The sequence below is a fragment of the Tetrao urogallus genome, assembly GCF_951394365.1.
Source record: "Tetrao urogallus genome assembly, chromosome: 17".
In the NCBI taxonomy this organism is placed as follows: domain Eukaryota; kingdom Metazoa; phylum Chordata; class Aves; order Galliformes; family Phasianidae; genus Tetrao; species Tetrao urogallus.
This window is the reverse complement of record NC_136830.1, coordinates 9236344-9253848: the sequence shown is the minus strand read 5'-3', so window position 1 is coordinate 9253848 and position 17505 is coordinate 9236344. Positions and strand designations below refer to the sequence as shown.

Genomic DNA, 17505 nt, shown 5'->3' with positions numbered 1-17505 from the left:
CTATAATCTGTGTCAAAAACAAATTCTTGAGAAATAAAAAAAGCCTCTCAAAAGCAAACAAGAAGGAAAATAATTTCAGAACTCTACGAAGGGTTAGAAATGAGAAAAGAAGCAGAAATGAAGAAATATGTATTAAAAAAGGATGTATTATGGCATCACCTCCTTAATACATCACTAAGTGTTTTGACTTGCCAGCTGTAAACATCTGCAGCTTCTCCATTTCCATGGTACACAAGATGGGAAAAGGCTGAGCCTGTAGCACCGCTCAGGGCTGGTAGCTGGCCTTGCTGACTAGGCACAGGGCGAGTGCTGCAGAGGTGAACTCAGTTTAATAGCTTGCTACTTACGGGCTTAGGCTGATTTACAGGTGTTTGTCCTGAAATATGACCATCCATGTACTCGCTGCTAATCCTTTCCCTAACAAGCCTCCTCCCTCTCTGAAATCCTCCAGCTTTGGTAGATAGCTATTTTTGCACACCAAAAAGCAACGTCTCCCTCTAAATCTCCTCCCACAGGAAGGGCAGTCTGACTATCACACACCCAGCACGCTGTCTGCTGCAGCGCAACACCAAACCTTGACTTTGACACAGTGGGTGTCAGCCATCTGCATGTGACAGTAATAACAAGGATGTCACAGGGAGAGCAGCACAGATCTTGCATCTCTGCAGCCTGGCAGAAAACCTCCTGTTGGCAACATAAGGCCCACAAAGTAGAGTTGAGTGGCTATTGTTGTGTCCTGGGGAGCAGAATTTTCCATTTTCTCTCCTGAAGGCTTTGCTTGCTCTCACATCTGTGAACCTTTTTCTGCAATTGAGTTTCCATCCAGGTTGTAACCCAGTTTTGGATCCCAGCACACTGCTCCAGACCCAGCCTGGTGGAGGGAGCTGCAGCACTGTGACATTCCATGCTAGTTTCTACTCCTGCACATGCTATTCCAGCACCACGGTAATGATTTGCAGACATACATGAGATTAAGGTTCACAGACTTTGTAATCTAAACACACAAAAAAATATATATCTTCAAATTGAAAATAAATTTACAAAAGTAGATAACCTTTTTTTCCTTAACCTTATAAGTAATATATACCATATAGGTTCTCACTGCACTGCATTCATCTGTCTCTTAGCTGAGTATGGCATCTAGACATCTATCACTCACAGCAAAATACAGGAGCTCAAGGCTATGTCAAGTCTCACATATAGAGCATAAGCCTGGGTACTCTTGCTGATATCCTTTGCTCCCTACCCACAGAACCTGCATTTCAGCTCTTTTGAAGCATAGACTCCCTCTCTCTTTCTCTCTCGTGCTTTAGGATTTTCACATGGCAGATGAGATGGGTTGTTGGGTCATGGTGAGCTCCACAGCTTTGCCAGGTTCCTGGGCACACCGTGGGATAATGAATCACAGGAAAACTCCTGCTGGAAGGCATGAGCCTGGTGCTGGGGGCCTTTTCCATCACATGGACCAAAGGGACACACTACCTACCCGGGCATCAGGATGTCAGTCAGCCCAGCTTATCCTATAACTTAGAGAATCAAATGCAAAGTCACAAGCCTCCCACTTTTTAACCCTGAAAAAGTCCAAGAAAGTCCTATAAATGTTTATAGACCTTCCAAGCAGCCGAGTGAAACACATAAAGCCATACACGAGTTAGAGATGAAACTGGAGAAAAGTGCATAGGAAGCCTGAGTTCCAAAACACCTGAGAAAATTCACCTCCATACTGCTGCAAATCAGTCACACTGGAGACCATGACATTGCAGGAACAATGCAGGACTTCTCACTTCTTTTCAGTGCTACAGAACCAACACCTCCAGTAAAAGCTGACTCGAAGTGCTGATGGTGCAGGGATGCCATTCCCTGCAGCACGGAGTACAAGGGACTCTTCGTATGCTTCAGGTTTCATCTTCACCACTCCTATTCCTGGTTTTACAAGAACAAAGCTTTGAGGTATCTGGGTGCATATCAACACACCACAGACTGTCCTCCAGTTTCTGTGGCTGCTACCATTCTCCAAAAGTCTTCCCTAGGACAAACAGCAGCATATTTGTATTTTTGCCCTGGTTAGTTTGCCCAAAGGCTTCCTCTTTTGATCTCCTCCTGGCTTTCTCTGATATGCCCTTGCTACGTGTGCAGTTCTCTATTCCTGCTTCTTTCTGCTCCAAGTCTGCATAGCACTTACTCGTTGGTTACTTAAAATCTGAATAAATTAGGTCAAAAAGCCCGATTAATCTGATGTGGCTTGTTTCACATTAAAAAAAAAAAAGAGTGAAATTGAAAACCACCTTATTGTTCTCTACTGAAATGCTGCATCCCTATTAATTCAGGTGTATAAATAACGCTCTCTAATGCTGCATCAAGGGCTCTGCTGTGTGATTAAACCTGCTTCTCTGACCTGTAATTAGAAACTTTGCCTCTGAAAGTCAGTTTGGAGAGGAAAGAAAAAAAAAAGGAGAAAAAGAGAAGGAACCAGCTCTCAAACCCAACAATTTTGTTCTTAATAAATTATTCAGCATTTTTGAAAGTTGAGCTGGATTTCCATCTGCCAGCATTAACAAACCAAAAAGAAGAAGAACTGAAGGATTCTGACCACCCAGTACAACAGTACAGAATGTGGGGCTGGAAATAAGAAGCCAGCTGAGAAGTTCAGTGTGTTCCTCTCTGTCTGTCTCTGCTCAGCTGTTGCCATTGAATACTTGGATATCTGACAGGTCTTGGAGTAATGCAGTGACCCTCCACCAGAGTCACACTGAATTACAGCTGTGTTTGGGATACAAAATCAGAAGAAAACCCCAGTATTCAGCAAATGACTTCTTAGTGTCAGCTGAACCAGACAATGAACACGTGAAATTGATGGCAATGGTCTGAGTTGAGAAACAATACAGAGACCAGACTGCTTGGTCACACCTGAGCAATAGATAGCCTTTTCAAGGCAAGTAACTTCAAGATGAATTCATTAATGATTAAGCTGATCTTTTGCCCCAAGGCTATCTAGACAGTATAAACTATGCTACTGTTAGTGATGGTAGTCACTGTTGCCATCCCAAGGGTACACCCAGAGCTGGAAGGTGAACTTCTCGCTTGGAAACGGGGAGATAGTGATGTCTCTTTGTCCTGCAGTCACTATGAGAAGAACTATTAATTCAGCTACATGTAGACTCATTTCAACAACAGCAACAAAGACCAGGCAAAATATTTCAATTGCTACAATGAATATTAGCAATCTTTCCATAAACTGGAAACACAAGCTTTAGATCCCCGTATAACACAAGAACTGGCCTCAGGACGAGAAGTCTCTGGCCTTGGGTATTTAGCAGCTGTTCCCAGAGTTCTGCTTGATTTCAGATCAGAGAGATTTTGTAGCAAATTCCTGCTCTGGTTAGGCCTGTAGTCTTTGTGTAGAGGGTGTGACTGGCATTACACTTTCAGTCCTCTTGGTCTTCAGGCTCAAGTTTGCCAGGCTTTAAATGGGGTGAATCTGAAGTCCGGTGATTTTGTGTATAATTATTTTTCTAGGAACCTTACAAGATGGATCCAGAGTTTCGGGGAAGCCTTATATATTAAAATATCAAGTTCAAGGGGACTTACACAAGAGAGGAGAAACCTATTATTTACATATCAAGGTCCCTTTGGTCAATTCCACGCCTCCTATCTTCTACTGTGGTTCAGACACGCACAGTTTTATCACAAAGAACACAATGAATCCACCAAAGTATTAAAGTGCCTCTGGAGGAAGCTCTTCATTCCAGATTGCCCAAGTTTGTAGATGTGTGAGGCACAGAGCTGTGGAGACCACAGCTGTGGGCTGAGGGTGATGTACTCCACGAAACAGAAGAGCCCTTCAAACTCAGTAATAAGGGCAACTTTAAGTAATCTGTTCGTTTGTAATGTGGTGGGGTCCAAGTTTATCACAGAACATAAATCTCATACACAGTATTTTGGATTAGATAGTGCAGCAGAGAGAGCTTTGCTGGGACAGTGTGACAAGTTTTATGAACTTCTTAAAGAAACAGAATGTGGAAATACTAGCAGTGTTGTTAGGTTATTGCTTAGCAAGCTTCAACATCCAGTACTAAGATGGAAAGAAGAGAATCTAATGAGTTCAGAAAATAGAGCAGTACTTGAAAGCCATTAAGGCTCCTTTGTTTTTCAACAGCATTAAGGCAGTACTTAAAAGCTGGGCCCTGTGAAGCCAGGACACTCACCTTCCTCAAGCCCACCACAGGCTATCCTCTCCCCCATTTTTACAAATCCGCAGAACGAATCCAGTCTCACCCCACTTCCCTTCACTCTAAGGGCCTCTCTCATTTTTTAACACTCCCCCCTGCTTCACAGATGCCTCATGTGCCACCTTTCCAAAGCCCTCTCTCAGCCTCCCCTATAACACCTGAAGCACACACGTGCTCACAAGCAGGCTGCACACAGGTTGGTGTGATGCCAATACTTCTCCCCTTCAGGAATCCTCTTCCTACTCTCCTTGAGAATCCTTCATTCCCTCCTACAACAGCAGCACGGTGCCCCATCTACCTCCTCTCAATGTCACTATCAGCATTTCCATGCATACCTTCACTCCTGCTGTTGTTGCATGTCCACCATCCTTTCCTCCATTCTGAATTTCAGATCTGTTTTCCTTCAGTTTTGCACAGATTGCATACAAGCTCTGTATTATTTATCCAGCCACAGATCTTTCAGTGATGTGATAACTCCAGTTCTCAGAGAGGAGAAAAAATGTATTGGTGTGCCAGGGACACAAATGAGTGCTAGTGCCCAATCACTTGATCTGCAAATCAGTGATATCTAAATTACTGCTGCTACCTCATTTTTCCATGTTGGTTTCTACTGTTTTCCCAGAGTAGTGATACTCTCCCACAGTAATAATAGGAATTACCTGAATGTTTACAATTGATCAGATGCAGCATTTTCAAGTTGTCACGTTTCATAAAGTCAGGGAGAAATAATGTCCAGGTGAGAACGTGGTTTCACGTGTTTAGCCTTAAACATCATGGAAATCAATGTGATCCTTTTGTCCTTCAAACCCTGAACAGAATGAACCACAGTGGGATAACCTTCAGATGGTATGCTGATATCCTGGGAAAAGGAAGGATTATGAGGTTTTCTTGGTGATGTACTAAATGACTTCCAAATATCAGAGTAATTGAAAAGGTAGATCCAATGGTTTCCAATTTACCAGCCTTCAAACTAAAATATGGCACTACATTGAAAAATCGCCTTCAAAAAATAAAATAAAGAATTTCTCTTAATAATTATCATCTAATGACGCTAAAGAACATCATCTCTGCTCCTCAGTACACTTTTCTAGCTCCCAGCATGCAAAGAGAGTTCTGAAAAATCAAGCTGGATTTCTGTGCATCAAGTGAGTCAGAAAGTAGCACTTCTGCACAGAGGCTTTGCAAATGTGATTGAAATCCAAAGCACAGCGCTGTGCTCCGTGGGACATATCTGACCCATACACTGCCTTTCAGCTCTACATTTTCTAAATCACATACATTATGGTTGAATAGGAAGAAAATGTGTAAACAAGAACATAAAAGATCACTGTGAATTCATTAAATCTGATAAGCTGTAAATTGAAGTGCATGAATTCCATTCTCTGAACACCAGGATAAATTTGAAGAATCTCTATTGACTTAACTTGCACTGATATGCATTACAATAGTTCCTGGTGCATTCCAAATAATTATTACAGCAATATTCAAGACCAGAAGGCACTTAGCTCCCGTTTGGATAACTAAACAAAGGCCAGACTTACAAAAAAAGTCCATCATATGAAAGAAAAAATAATAATCTGGATTTGTTGTTAGAGGTGGTGTGGAGGCGTGGCTACAGGGCCCACTCAGTTTGGGTCTGGATTTAAGAAGCAGGGGGAACACAGAGCATGACTGTTGTCCTCCTGTTCCTCCAATGACTGTTGTTTCTTACAGAAGAAAAAGGTCAACTGTATACCAGGAGACAGAGCTATCTGAAGAACTTTGTCAGCTGAACACTCAGAGTGGTGCTGATACATTGCAGAGCTCCTTTGCTTAGAGGTTCCCTCATAGGGTGTAAGGAATCCAAATTGTTATCTTTCCTTGATATCTGTCTACTCAGAGATAAAGATTGCTTAGGAATTCTTTACTCTGTGGTTAGGATGCTGTTCATTAGCTTTCTTGGAAGTTAAAAAACCCATCTGCCTCCTTCCAGGAACCAAAATGATCCCTAAGGTTTTCATGAATAGTAAGTTTCTCAATCAACGACTGAGAAAGACATCACAATGAAAGAAGGGACCTGAGAAAATGGGGGTGTGGAGGAATTACAAATATGTAAAATAAAAGCCACTGAAGCAGCTCAATCAAGTCAGTTTTTCTGCAAGAAAGTGCCTCTAAAGTGATGCCCTTAAAATATACCGCTAGGACTGTCCAAAAACTGATCAAGCAAAATGTCTTGAGAGCTCCTCCTGCCGGCTGTTTGCTTAGCATTCCAAGCCCTTGCCAACAGACCCAATTTGGGGTTTGTCTTTTTAAGAAGTTGGAAAACATGGAAGGCAAAACTAATGCAACGTTTCTTTTATTTGTCATAGCAATAAACCAGCATGGTCTCCCAGCATCTCCTGTACTCCTGCCCACTTGCTCTCTAACTTTCCAGATAGAGATGCTTTGCAGGGAGGCTGAGGTCAATGCTGGGAGCAGAGCAGTGTGGGAGCTGCAGAGGAGCACAAGAGAAGCCTGGCACACTGTGACAGCAGGGCAGGCAGAGACCTCAGCAGTAGGCACAGTGCAGAAACAAGAGTGGAGCAGGTCTGGTAAGACTAACCAAGTTTAACCAGGAGTCCAAGAAGCATCAAAGGAGCCTGCTGATTTGAGGCCAAGGCAGAAAGTCAAGTCAGCAAGTCAGAATCAGGAAGGGTGACACTTGGACACACCTGCAGCCTACCCCCAGACAAGGACAGCTCTGTGTCACAGCTCTCAAGGAAAGCAGAGAGCTCCCAGCAGGCTTCTCTCAGCACTCTGGTCCCAGGATACACCCACCATATCAGAGCAGACCTTGAACACATGCAGCTGGACCTGCAGGAGCTTGCAGAGTTGGCTGGTGCATGCAGGGCCTGACAACACGCTGCCCAGCACAGTCAGTAAAGAACATAAAAATTATGTGAAGTGCTGACAAGAGCCTGGGTACAAATGTACCACAGGGGTTGGCAGTGCGAAAGGCTGACAATATGTACTTCAGGTGTTTCAGTGCCTGGACAGGACTGACCTTTTTGTAGGGCATTGTGTGCTTGCTTTTGTTTTGGCAATCTGCTGGGAAACATTTCTTTCAGAGCCAGAATAATTTTTAAATTACCACTGGCATGTAATAACAAAACCCCTCCAAGTTTTTCACCTATCATTTAAAAAATAAACGTAAAGTAATCCTGGCTTCCCAGGAGAAACCCATCCGCATACATCTGTGACATTTTGACTGCTCAGTTTTTTGGCCAAACTATGCCCCAAAAGAAGAAAGCAGATGAGACTTACTGGCAGCTCCTTTCCTGCCTTCCAACTGGTGACATTTGCTGTAACCCTGCATTGGCTATCTCTTGCAGGTATGTGCACGAACCCAAACTCCCAGCGCTGCCTGCATGAGGCAGAACATCCTGAGGTTACAAAGCTCAAGTGGCAGGTGCAAACTAGCTTTCCAAAAAGAAGCTTGTCAAATCAACAGGGAGAAGAATAACCCTTTCAAAAAGGTTGGCTGTGATTATCTTATAGAGTTACAACAGGAAAAATCAAAGGCAGACACAGAAGGGAAGGGAAACAATATGAGGAGAGTATCCCGGTAGTGTTCCCAGCTGGACTGACACTGATACACTGCCTAGATAAAGGTAGGCTGCTCTGCAAAGACTGTGTGACTACAGAAGAGAGCAATGGTTTGCTAGAAAAAGAACATTCTTTATCAATACATTTATCAATGATAAAAAACAGCTCCAGGTTATGTGAGCTATTTTGGGAAGCAAAAAAAGAAGTCACATATATGACAGGGACCTGTAATTCTGCTAAGTTGGCCAGGGAGATATTTTGTCTCCTTCTGTATAGAGTACTGAATGTATACAGGACTTAATAAATGTGGTTTCTCTGCCAAGCAATTGTATTTCTGCACTTTATATTTCCAGTGTGAAAAAATTAATGAAACGTTTTAAACCAAAGCCGTTTCCTTGGAGCCTCCTCTGACCTTCTTTTCCTCCTCTCTCAGCCGAATCTCCCCGGCAGGATGAATTCAGACCTGATGTCTGCTCCTCCCACCAGGCTTTTGGATATGTGACAATAACCTAGTCACTGGGAGCCGTGCCTGCTGGTGTCCATTGTCCTGCGTCCAGTTTAAGAAAAAGCCCGGAATGAAATTGATGAAGAATACAGTGATTTACAGGAATGGTCGAAGGTTGTTTCTGCACACATCTATCAGCAGCTTGAGCGTCCTTGGAAATTAACACACAAGGCTGAAGCATGGGAATGATTCAAGGCTCACCAACAGACTCTCAAAAGTTAAAAAAAAATCTGAAATAAAGCACCAATCTCAAACTGCTACAATGCTGTGGAACAGCAGAGCTGTGGTATGAAATCAGGGTGTGCCTGTGTGGGGAACTGCCCCAGACCTGCCAGGCAGAGCCTGTTATGTTCTCCAGCAGAGCACTGACAGGCACAAAGAAGGGCTATGCACTATATGCACTGACAAGAGGAGCTGCTGGCTGTGCTCTGTGGAAGGCATCACTTCAGCCACAGACTGCAGGCACTGCCAAGGACAGCCTACAACTACATCAAGTTACCTAAGCCCCAGTAAAAGGAAAAAAGACACACAGCATCCAAGAAAGCCAATATGCATAAAGCAGGTTGCATTGTCCATGGTGGAACAGGAGTGGGCCTGTGGAACAGGGGACACAAGCCAGCAGCCAGGTACAAGGCCCCAAATAACCCAGCAGTGATGCTCACAGGATGGTAGGGGTCAGGGGGTTACCAGAAGGAAATTCACATGCCTTCTTTGCAGACAGGATTTTCTGTGGGATATTATATGCCCACACCCCATAGTGTTACCTGCTTCCCTCTTTCAGTGGTATCATACACACTGCCTGCTCTGTGTATTTTAGATACATAAACAAATACAAAGACTAGGTAGCAAGTAAAACTGCTTTCTCTATTAGCATATCCCACAATCACACTGCAAATAGGGTTCAAAAACCTTTGCAGATATTTATCCAACTCCCACCTTAAATCATCACTTTACTTAACAAATGCTTCCATTTGAAGACCAGTTACCTGATAGGAATTCACAACTAGCACCAAGCCCTTTATCTACAAACTTTTACCATTTCTTCTGCCCTGTCCCCCCTTCCATCAGCGTTCTGCAATATCTGCCAGCCTCCTTTACGTCTCAGTTTTGCGTTCACAATGTGAGGCAGGCAGACTCATGTGCCCACAAACAGAAAAAGCTCCTCCAGCTCACAATAACTCAGCAGGTTTCTGTGATTTTCAGAGACTGCTTTACTGTGTGCCCATGTCTGCTGTCAAATTACTGCCTGGATGCAGGCGCCATGGCTAACCTCAGCCTTACCCCAAACACAAAACTGTCCCTAAGCCCTCAGAAACATCCATCTTCTCTTTCAGCACCACTTACAGCCTGGCTGACGTTTCTAAGAAATAAAGAGCGTGTTTACCTCTCTGAAAACTTATTATGGTTTTATGTCCTTTTTCTGCAACCTCCTGAGAGCGACAGTACTCGGCATCATGAAGTGAAAACGTACCGAAACAGATCTGAAACATGGAGAGTCTTCCTGACATTTCTAAAGGAAAATGGAAATAAAGCCATAAAAACAATCCTTCACATACAGCAGAGGTCAAAAAATAAAGTCTAAGCTTAAGTTTGTTTTTATCTTCAGCATAAGTCCCATGACTTCTCTAACTCTTAGCTGCTTGCCTCAGGCCCTGGCTGTAGCACTACAGCAGCAAGGAAAAACCCAGAGCATAGCTACTGTGACCTTAGCCACCTTCCCTTAAAACCCTCACCCTCCCCTGCTCCACAATAATAGAAAGCTGTTCCTGGAGCTGCTACAGGGGAAGCAGCTATTTCCGTGTCATGTCTTGCCTTAAATACCTGTACGTAGTGAAGATGGCATACAGAGATCATACAAACCTGTAATTGGGGCCGGATTTTCTCCAGTCATAGACAGACATTACTGCCTGCAACTGCTGCTGTCTGTTTCGACCTTCTCCTCGAGGTGTCTCCACCTCCCATTACAATGTCACAGCAAAAAAAAGTTCCACGGTGGTCTGCAAAGCAAAAGCAAATGGAAAGACAGAACTGACATTGTTTATCTGCTGTCAGGCGAATTCCAAACCAACACATTGAAAGAATTAACACTGTTGCACAAAAAGCAGACAAAACCAGTAACTATGACCATAACTACAACATATGACATAACTATGACCACCAATAAGAGCATGCTACTTAACAGCACACATGCATACATGAAGGATCCCAAATTCTCAACACTTCTAAGAAAAAGATACTCCTACTATTCAGTGTTTTACAGGGAAAATGATGCATCAGGTATTCATAGGACTTGTCAAAGTAAGTGAAAATTTACCATCAGAAAGAAGAGAATCAAGGCTTTTAAATCCCTGATGCTCAGTTAAGTGCATTACTTTAAAGCACCCCTTAGATTGGATCTAAGAAGAGAAGGAGCACTAACACAGAGAGAAACATGTGTTCTACATCTTAACACAAGATTTTCCTAGTGGAATAGCAATAAGGATACCCTGCAGCCTTTGGTTTCCTCTGCTGCCATGAAGCCTGCATCCTCCCGACCATGCTGGTAGCCAGGATAACCCCAATCCATATTCTATGGCCAGTGCATGCTGAGGGAGGCAAAGATAACAAAGGCTGCGACAGAACTCTTATCAAGAAAGTCCTTTCGGGCCCCATTTCCATCAGCTCATAAAAGGAACAGCCTGGACCCACATGCTGGGCCCTGCTAAGGCTGCTCCAGGCTGGAGCTCTTCATTTGCAAAAGAAATGACCCATTCATTTCTCCCTGACCTCTGCAGGCACTTCAGGCTGCTGGCCCCCACCGCTCCTCAAACAGGTGCTCAGGGCCTCCAACCTCGGCCTTCCCAGGCAAGCTGACCTAATGCAGCTTCAAGAGCCCTGCACTGGGGCTCCAGGAGGGTTGTGGCACAGGTTGGGAACATTTACCTCTCAAAGCATTTATGTCCAATCCAGAAAGCCAGAGACCATATGAAAAGCAGCTACAAATGACACGGTGTAACCTTAATTGAAGCTGAATAAATAAATAAATGCAAATCCACTTGCGTGCACTTGCACACCACTGCACAAGTGATCTCTTCCCTGCAACTGCTGACAGCTGCATTTTGCAGCTGCACTTCATACTGTCTCGTGGTTGCACAAGCAGGTCCTGTGGTTCCTGTAAAGAACTGGCTGGTTTCTGTCACAACTGGGGAATGCTTTGCCTCTGCAATGGATTTCCAGATTCGATTTTGTGTTGATGGATGAACAGCAACCACGAAACTTCAGCAGGGAAATCCGCATGCTTGCACTGCATTCCAAGAAAAAGACCGACCTCTTCAGACATGCAGAGTCACCTTAGAACTCAGCCCGAAAACCAAGAGCATCACAATCCATATCTTTTGTTCTCAACAGCCCCATTCTGGAAAGATGATGCTGTTTCACAGCTAGGCACAGGGCAGCCTCTTGTCAAAGGCCACAAAGGCCCTCTATGGCTGAACTGGGAACTCAGTGCTGATTTTAAGACCAAGTTCAGAGCCCCTTTCACGGCACTAATCTCCAAACAACATTTTTCTACTTTGCAGACAGCCTCCACAAAACACACAGTTATCAGACTGAACATAACCATCTTTAATAAGTAAGCTGGTTTGGAAGCTGACTTGTTTTTAGTGCCACATACACACAAGCTCTGTTACTGGAAGAGGAGTCCTGTGATTCAGAACCCGAAGTCTGATGCAATTGGGCGTCTCAAGCTGCTTTCCCCAGCAGAGAACAACCCTATTAGTTTGAGAAAGTCCCCTGCCTGCTTTCTCTCTGAGTAATTAAGAGAGAAATCCTCCTCTCAGTGACCCCAATGCTCTCAGCCTGGGCTGATTTACACATGAAAGGCCCCCTCTGAGGGGCTTTCTCCCTTTCACATTCACAACCAGGCAGGACCTATAAATAAAACCTTTCTGAAAACAGGAGCTTTCAAAAAGGTCTGTGTATATGCGTAAACGTGTATGAGAGAAAGGGAATGGATGCGTGCACTTGAGAATGCGTGTGTTTGCATGCATATGGGAAGAGCGGGTGAGCAGAATGTGCATTCACACGCTGGCCCACATGCAAACAAGTGTACTTGGAAAAGCACCTACACGGATATGGAAGCGTGCACAGGTAGCTGCAGCCCTTGCAGGAGTGAGGCTGGTTTCCAGCGAGCACAGTTCCACAGGGCATTCATTGAAGTCAGCTGAGTCACTCCGGAGTTACACATGAAGAAAAAAAAAAAGTGAATTTAGAACCAGCTGGGCACAAGAGGACGCCTGCAATACACCCCCAAAAAGCAGTAAAGTCCTTGCAGAACAAACTGGTAGGCTTACATAGCACTGGATATGTGGAAGCTAAGAGAACCAGGCCTTGTGGTATGGAGTCCTCCGTTCCCTTGACTAAAGGGGAGATTTTTGAAAAGGCTGCATCTTCTTGGATGAATATAGAGAACAGCATTACACTGAAACAATGACAGCCCTGGAGAAAGTCATTCTTTTTGAGTTTGTTGGAACACAAAAACCCCTCCACGTTTGAAAATAAACAGTGGGGCTACTGCCATGAAAAAGAAGGTGAGAAAAGTAAAAAGTCCATGACGGCCTTTAACATGCATAAACCCCAAAATGCCCAGATTTGAATCCATGCTTCCCTCCCCCGCCGCCCTGTTCTCCCTCGTGTCTGTGCAGCAGGGGTATTTCCCTTTCCAAGAGGCCTAAGCAGGACCCTACGCAGTTTCCAGGAAGCTGGCAGTTAGTGTGATCCTCTCCTAATACAAAACAGGTGACACACAGCATTAAGCCATGCCAGGACAGACTGCAGGGTTTCATAAAGCAGGTACTGGGCTGCGAGTCTTTGCCCCAGTAAGAGAGGGCTTTTTAAGACCTGGCTACAATGTGCTAATTTGAGAACTGCAAACTATAGCACTCCACTATTCCTTACCAGCTGAACTGTTTGCTCACTGAAACCGGGTCTGTGCTCTATGCTAACGCAGTGCCAGCAGTCAGGCTATGCTGACATGCAACTCAGACTAGCACACTGCAGCTGCACCACTGCCTGGTAGGAGGCTCCAGATCAACGTGCAAGGAAGGCAGGCAGGAGGGGTGCTGCACCTCCTGACCTCATAATCAGTAACAGTAACTCCTCGATCTCCCCCCCCCCCTCCCCCCCCCCCCCCCTTCCCAATTCTTATGCAAAAGTTTAGAAGTAGGCAGGGAAAAAAAGCACAAAGCAGAAGGACAGCAAAGCCTCCCAGAAGCGCACAAAGCGCAAAACGTCTGTTCTGCCAGTTCAAAAAACTCTTCCCAGCTACTTGCAGTAAGCAGGAGTGTGCGAGCAGGGACACTGAGCTCCCCTCCTACTGAGCTCGCAGCTAAAGCCCTCCCCCGGTTCCCAGAGTCTTCAAATGAAGATTTGCATAGTACTTCCAGATCATTCCCTAGAGAAGGGACAATGGCCCCCTAAACGCCCTCTTCCCCCCCCCCACTTACAAACCTGATAAAGCCCTGATGAAAAGGGGAACAAAGAATTTACAGATGGCAGAATATTGATTTCCACTGTCACAGAACTACAGGGAGAAGATGAAGAACCCCCCCCAGAAACTCTGTGAAGTTTGAGACACGGGCACTATCTCTGCAGCTCGAACTCCGCATTCGTTATGGCAGTGCCCCGTCAGTATCTGATGCAGGAAGCATTGCTATTGTAGAGGGATGAGCAGGCCGCTGAAAGCCTCAGAACGCAGAGAGATGAGATTACAGCCTGAAATCCCAGTGAGCGTGCTCGTTGTTTCCAAACTTGCTCAGCACAGACGTGCTGCCAGTGACAGCAGTTTGCCACCAGGCGGGCCAGCCCGGCATTGCTCCCAGAGGCTTCAACTCCAGCTGACAGTATCGAAGGCTTTCACGTATCACATTTCACCCCGAGATTCGTAGTGTTACCCACGTCCTCTTTTCCCTGCTACCCAGCACTGCAGCTGGACGAGAAAATGGCATAAGTCTCTTCTGTAAGGAAACAGCGCATAAAAGTGAGTCCAAACAGTGGTTCTCAGTGATCAGAGGCAGCCAGAGTCGATGGCAGAGCTGCCTGTTTGCTCACCAGTATTTTCCCCACACCTTCATAAAGACACATGCTGTCATGATAGGTGCAGTCATCGTGGTGATAACAACCAGTACGTATTGCACAGTTCAGCATGTTTCATTCAGAACTGTTAGCAAAACATCCCTCACAATTCTCTCTTTAGAATAGCTTGCTTTCTTCAAATACCTGCCTGGCTTTTCTTATCCACAAGGAAATTTTTCATATGGAATCTTTGGTATATTTAAGTAGTCACTCCCCATTTATACCACATTTAAAGAAGAGGTGAATCAGACCCATTAGTCTCCTGACATGCCCAAGATAGAGATTATTTGTAGGGATGATAAAGCTTGAGGAAGTACTATTTTAAATCAGAAAGTAATGAAACCACCAGCACACCCAGGGGAGGACAGACAGGAACCCTTTTTAGTTGCTCTCCATGAGCCCTCTGGAGCTTCGCAGGCTGCTGCTCTGACTGTGCCCTGCATCGACCTGGCTTCTACCAAAGGTCAAACAGGCTATTGCCAGGCTCCAGTAAGAACCACAGTCAAACAGGATCCAGACATTTGCAAATTAATTACCATGAAGAGTTCTTCTGGAGATGTTTTGTTGATCCAAAAGATATTATGATGTCAGCAGAATTATCCCAGGAATCCACATAATTAAAAATATACCAGTGGCTACAAAAATACATTTAATTACAGGCATATTTTTACTGTTATGACCAACATAGCTTTTATATCCCAGTGAGGAGATTGGTCCCTAATACATACCTATAAACAAACAAACAAAAACCTTAAGAAACACAACAGATGTCCTCTTGATGTTGCCTAAAAGCAATCAAAATACAGCAGTGCAACCACCTCACTGGCAGGGAATGTTATCAAGGACATGAGGAACATCTCTGAAGCTGCCTGCATTGAGCACAGACTCTGAATCTCAGCCACGGAACACTAGGAAACGTTCCTCCTCTACATTTCATTTGCATACAGTGCCATACATGGCTACCTTCCCTTCTTCTGCTTAGAGATCAGCCTGAACACCAATTCCACCCTGTGCTGACCTGCAGTATCCAGGATGAGTTCAAATCAGCCACAGCCTCACTGCAGCCTCCTCTGTGCCCCAGCCCAGCCAACCCTGTGCCCACACCTCCTAAAGCTGGCTCCTTTCCTCACTGTTCTGCACCGACTACCACTGCTTCTGCACAGCCTCAATCGAGGGCCTCTTCCCATCCTCTTTCCAGGGCTCTCCAATCCCATCCTCACACCTCCAGAGCCGCTCACACAGCAACACCCCAATCCTCCAACAGCAACACATCAGCATCACCCCTGAGCACCAAAATGGCGCCCGTTCACCACCCTTCAGCGACTTAGCGCGAGGACGCTCACGTGACTAAAGATCCTCCCGCCCTGCGACTACGCATGCGCAGAAGCGTGCCGCAGCTCAAGGTCAGGCAGGCGGTGGCGGAGCACCGCGCGTGCTCCGTCCTGCTGCAGTGACGTCAGTTCCGGTTCCGGAGGGCGCTCCGGACGCTGAGGACATGGCGGCGCTCAGAGGACTGTCCCGGCTGCTGCCCGCCGCTCCCGGCTCAGTGCCTGCCCGGAGCATGGCGGCCGCGGTGGCGCACGAAGGCGGCGGAGGTAACGGGGACGAGGGGGCGTAGCGCGGGTTCGCATCGCGCCGCTGTCCTCCGCGCCGGGCCGGGACGTGCTGCCCCCGGGGTGCCCTTTGGGGGCTGGCAGGGGCCAGCGCTGCGGCCCCGTTCACGTGTTAACGCTTAACGCTCCCTCGGGTCCCGCCATGACGCGTACGGTCACTGTTGCTGTGTTCCGTACCGCCTCCAGCCCGCCTGTGGAAGACGCTGAGCTTCGTCGTGGCGCTGCCTGCGGTCGGTGTCTGTATGCTGAACTGCTACCTGAAGGCAAAGCACAAGCACGAGCGGCCCGAGTTCATCCGCTACTCTCATCTCCGCATCCGCACCAAGGTGCATTTGTTTACCTGCTGTGTTCTGTGAGCTCCGAGTGCCCAGAGTTTCAAATTGGAGGAGCACAGGCATCTGCTGAGCAAGGTGCTGTGTGTACAGCCGTGCTTTTAACTCGCGGCTTTGCTCCCAGCTCAGCAGTGTCTGGAAGCTCTGGTACCACCGTGCACCTCCCAGCCCCAGGTAGCCTTGGTGATGTCTCCCAGAACAACATCTCAGGTGTAGAGATGCTGTGTTTACCTCAGGCTAATACAGATTGCACATTAACAGCTGATCCCAGCCTCTCGTAGCAGGGGTCCTCATGGCACAGCACAGTGGATGTCCAAATGACAGCAGTGACTTTGCTGTTTGGAGACAACAGCTGTCAGCTAATGGAGATTTTTTCATCTCTAGTTTTGTACAGCCTGGGAGTGCTACCAGCTTGCTTAAGCTGGAGTCTCTGTTTGGTGTTGAGTCCATTTTTGCTATGCTCCTTCAGTTAATTGCTAAAGGCTTATTTTCCTTCTTTCCTCCAACAGCCTTTTCCCTGGGGTGATGGGAACAAAACTCTATTCCATAACCCTCGTACAAATGCTCTCCCAACCGGTTATGAAGATGAAAACTAAAATCTCAACCACAGCCACAACTTTGGCTCTTCTTGTGTTTGGACCAGGCTGTTCTGTGGGAACCGTCACTTAAGAAGATCTGCATTCCTTCTACAGTCAAGTTGAATGGTGGTCTGGTCTCCACCAGTACTTCTGTAGAAGTCCTTTAAATAAACAGTTCCAAGCCTGAATTTAGGCTCCGACTTTTTTATTAATATGCGACTCTTTAAAAATTCCTAAGTTTAGCGTTGAACCTTCCCCAGCACAGAAACAGGGGGCTTTGACTGAGTGTTAATACCTGCTCCCATATCTGGTAATGCTAACAAGTCACACATCCATCACAAAGGATATAAAATCAAATAATGGATTTTGTCTGGTTTAACTGATAGTTGTTATCCCACATGCAGATGAATGGCTGTTAGTCTAATATTATAAATTCAGTTCCATTTATACTGAGTGACCCAGCAGTAAGCGTTAACAGCTTACTCTGTAAGTCCTACGCTTAATTTCTGCACAGACTGTTTTGCCAGCTGCCTCGTGCATGTGAGGAGTGTGGTTAATGCAGGCCATGTGACC

General features: G+C 45.7%; 1 protein-coding gene across 1 annotated transcript; it reads left to right on the top strand.

Moving 5' to 3' along the window:
* Positions 1 to 15885: 15885 nt before the first annotated feature.
* On the top strand, positions 15886 to 17120 carry COX6A1 (cytochrome c oxidase subunit 6A1). Its single transcript, XM_079543630.1, has 3 exons — positions 15886 to 16004; positions 16209 to 16348; positions 16864 to 17120. The coding sequence occupies exons 1-3, from the start codon at positions 15905 to 15907 to the stop codon at positions 16948 to 16950; spliced, it is 327 nt and encodes a 108-aa protein (XP_079399756.1). The 5' UTR covers positions 15886 to 15904; the 3' UTR covers positions 16951 to 17120.
* The last annotated feature ends 385 nt before the right edge of the window (positions 17121 to 17505 follow it).

Bases quoted from the DNA above. Each gene is read 5' to 3' on its own strand.
- COX6A1 (XM_079543630.1), top strand. From the start codon at position 15,905: ATGGCGGCGCTCAGAGGACTGTCCCGGCTGCTGCCCGCCGCTCCCGGC. The intron at 16,005-16,208 runs GTAACGGGGACG...TACCGCCTCCAG, and splicing joins GGCGCACGAAGGCGGCGGAG to CCCGCCTGTGGAAGACGCTG. The intron at 16,349-16,863 runs GTGCATTTGTTT...TTCCTCCAACAG, and splicing joins ATCTCCGCATCCGCACCAAG to CCTTTTCCCTGGGGTGATGG.